The 2,441-nt window shown below is 30.0% G+C and overlaps 1 protein-coding gene across 1 annotated transcript in view; it reads left to right on the top strand.

Annotated features, from left to right (window-relative positions):
• Positions 1-187: 187 nt before the first annotated feature.
• LOC112454211 (leukotriene A-4 hydrolase-like) overlaps positions 188-2,441 on the top strand; it is a 4,378-nt gene continuing 2,124 nt past the window's right edge. The window contains exons 1-6 of the mRNA XM_025015469.1: positions 188-280; positions 930-1,042; positions 1,128-1,270; positions 1,360-1,471; positions 1,545-1,613; positions 1,839-2,112. Of these exons, the coding sequence (XP_024871237.1) occupies positions 238-280; positions 930-1,042; positions 1,128-1,270; positions 1,360-1,471; positions 1,545-1,613; positions 1,839-2,112 (754 nt within the window). The 5' untranslated portion in view covers positions 188-237. The remainder of the gene's footprint in view (positions 281-929; positions 1,043-1,127; positions 1,271-1,359; positions 1,472-1,544; positions 1,614-1,838; positions 2,113-2,441) is intronic.

The raw sequence follows: 2,441 nt of genomic DNA, 5'->3' as shown, positions 1-2,441 counted from the left end.
ATATATATATATATATATATATATATATATATATATATATATATATACGGATATTGTATTGTGTTCCTGGCTTCACCTTCCGGCATTCTAAACAGCGTTGCCGAGCAAAAAAATGTGGGTATAGAAGCTGGAAGTCCTAATGTGTCCTCTCAGTCAGGTATAAAGGTCCGTGGTCGAAAGATCGGAAAAATTCACTTTTCGGATCCGTGATCGAAAGTTCGGAAAGATACTTTTAAAATGAATCATATTGATCAAGATCGATACACCAAATCAATATCAGGTATTTCAATTAATTAATTAACTACGTTCTAAGTATAATGTAGGATATATTTAAAATTTATTTATTTATTTTTCTTTAAGAAACATAGAACAAAGAATGTTTTCAAACATTATTTGGATGTTCGAAAGATAAAACCGTCGCACGAACTCTTTCAAACTTTAGTAATTAATAATTTTCAAAAATAGGTTGTTCCTTCACGACTATAATTAATTGACATATTCTGCGAATCTTCTTAAGTGCATAAAATATATTTAGCATGAAAGTCTGAAAAAATTATTTACATTTTACAAATATTATTACGCGCAATTACTGTAATAATTTTAATTACTATATGTATCATTTTTTGTCATGTACTTACGCATTATATTCACATATCGTTATTTATTAACCCTAGCTCGCGACATTCCGGTTCAGTGGACCGCTGAACGTTTTTCGGTTTTCTAATTTTCACATAATAACGTAATTTTCTAGTTTCCTTATAATAAGTGTAAACTTAAATCATTTTCTTATAGCCTGATATTATCATAAACATCTTATTCAGACTCTGTATTTCCACGGACCGGAGTGTGATAAATTAAGGACTCGAAAATAAATGTGGCTAGCTAGGGTTAATTATATTTTTTAATTTCTGTATCTTTTTAATTATTAGAAGAGGCACGTGTGGTCCATACCCATTTAAAACTGAAAGTGGATTTTGATCGAAAAGTTCTTAAAGGAAAAGCAACTTTGACTATAGAAAGACAACCTTTTATTGATAAAATAGTGAGTCGAAATTTTCTTTCATATCAAGCAATAAAATTTTGACAAGTTATTAATATAATATTATTAATATAATACAATCTATTAGATTTTAGATAATTATGATCTTAAGATAATGGAAGTTACGAATCATGCTACTGGTGTGCCTTTACGTTATGACACTGGACTTAATTATTTTTGTGGAAGACCATTTACCATATCTTTACCAAGAGATCAAGAGAATAACGGAAAGTAAATATAAGACAATTTTAGAAAAATACAGTTACTAAAAATTATTAATGCAAAAATTGAGTATATCAATAATGATATGATATTTTCAGATGTATGATTCAAATTAAATATGAAACAAGTCCAAGCTCCCCTGCATTAAATTGGCTAACGCCTGAGCAAACCGCCGATGGTACACAACCGTTCCTAATGTCGAATAGCCAGGTAAATTGGATAAACAAACAAAGCAATCTTATTTTCACCAATATGCGTTAAATAAAAATTTGAATTCTTTTAGTATATACATGCAAAAGCTATGTTTCCATGCCAGGACACCCCATCTGTCAAATTTACGTATACTGCTGAGGTAAGAATTTAAAGTTTTAAACATATAGATAGCACTTATATGAATTCTTTATTTATTTATTATAAAAAGTTTGGGAAGAAATTATAATATATTAATGAAAAATTGTATATAAGTATATGTTTGTAAATATACATATACACATCTACATCATCTTATAAACTGCAATAATGAAATAAAATAAAATGTCTGCTCAATATTTATTGACGTATATCATATATGTTTTAGATTTCAGTACGAAAGAATTTCACAGTTATAATGTCTGCAGTGTTGAGTAGCACACACGAAGCTCAGCACAAACGTGTATATAAATTCACTCAAACAATACCAATACCGTCTTATGCGGTGGTTATTGCTGTGGGTTCACTAGAGAAAGCAAATCTTAGTCCAAGAAGCAGTGTGTTTGCCGAAAGCAAACTTAGTGCCGTAAGTATCAAGACGTTTAAGAAGATTGAATGTATCTTGCAGGCTGCGGAAGACTTGTGTGGAACTTATTTCGGGGGTAAAATATCACCTACTAAATTGTTTGTTTAAATATACATATGCGTACACAGTATTATATATATGCATGATATTATATGTAGGTCCGGAAGTATGTTCCGGGACTTTTATTTTTGATATCGGTATTATATATTCCGGGACATTTGGCAGTTTCCAGGACCGTCCTGGAAAAAATTCATGTCCTACGGCAATTTTCGGGACAGTTTTCTGAATCTGATTACATATATATGCGTTATATTCCAGGACTGTACATTTCAAAAAACGTAAACAGTCCCGGAACATTTCTGGACCTACATATATATATATATATATATATATATATATATATAT

Source organism: Temnothorax curvispinosus, unplaced genomic scaffold (genome assembly GCF_003070985.1).
Source record: "Temnothorax curvispinosus isolate PA1 unplaced genomic scaffold, ASM307098v1 QBEX01000426.1, whole genome shotgun sequence".
Taxonomy (NCBI): domain Eukaryota; kingdom Metazoa; phylum Arthropoda; class Insecta; order Hymenoptera; family Formicidae; genus Temnothorax; species Temnothorax curvispinosus.
This window is presented reverse-complemented; position numbering and strand designations above follow the sequence as displayed.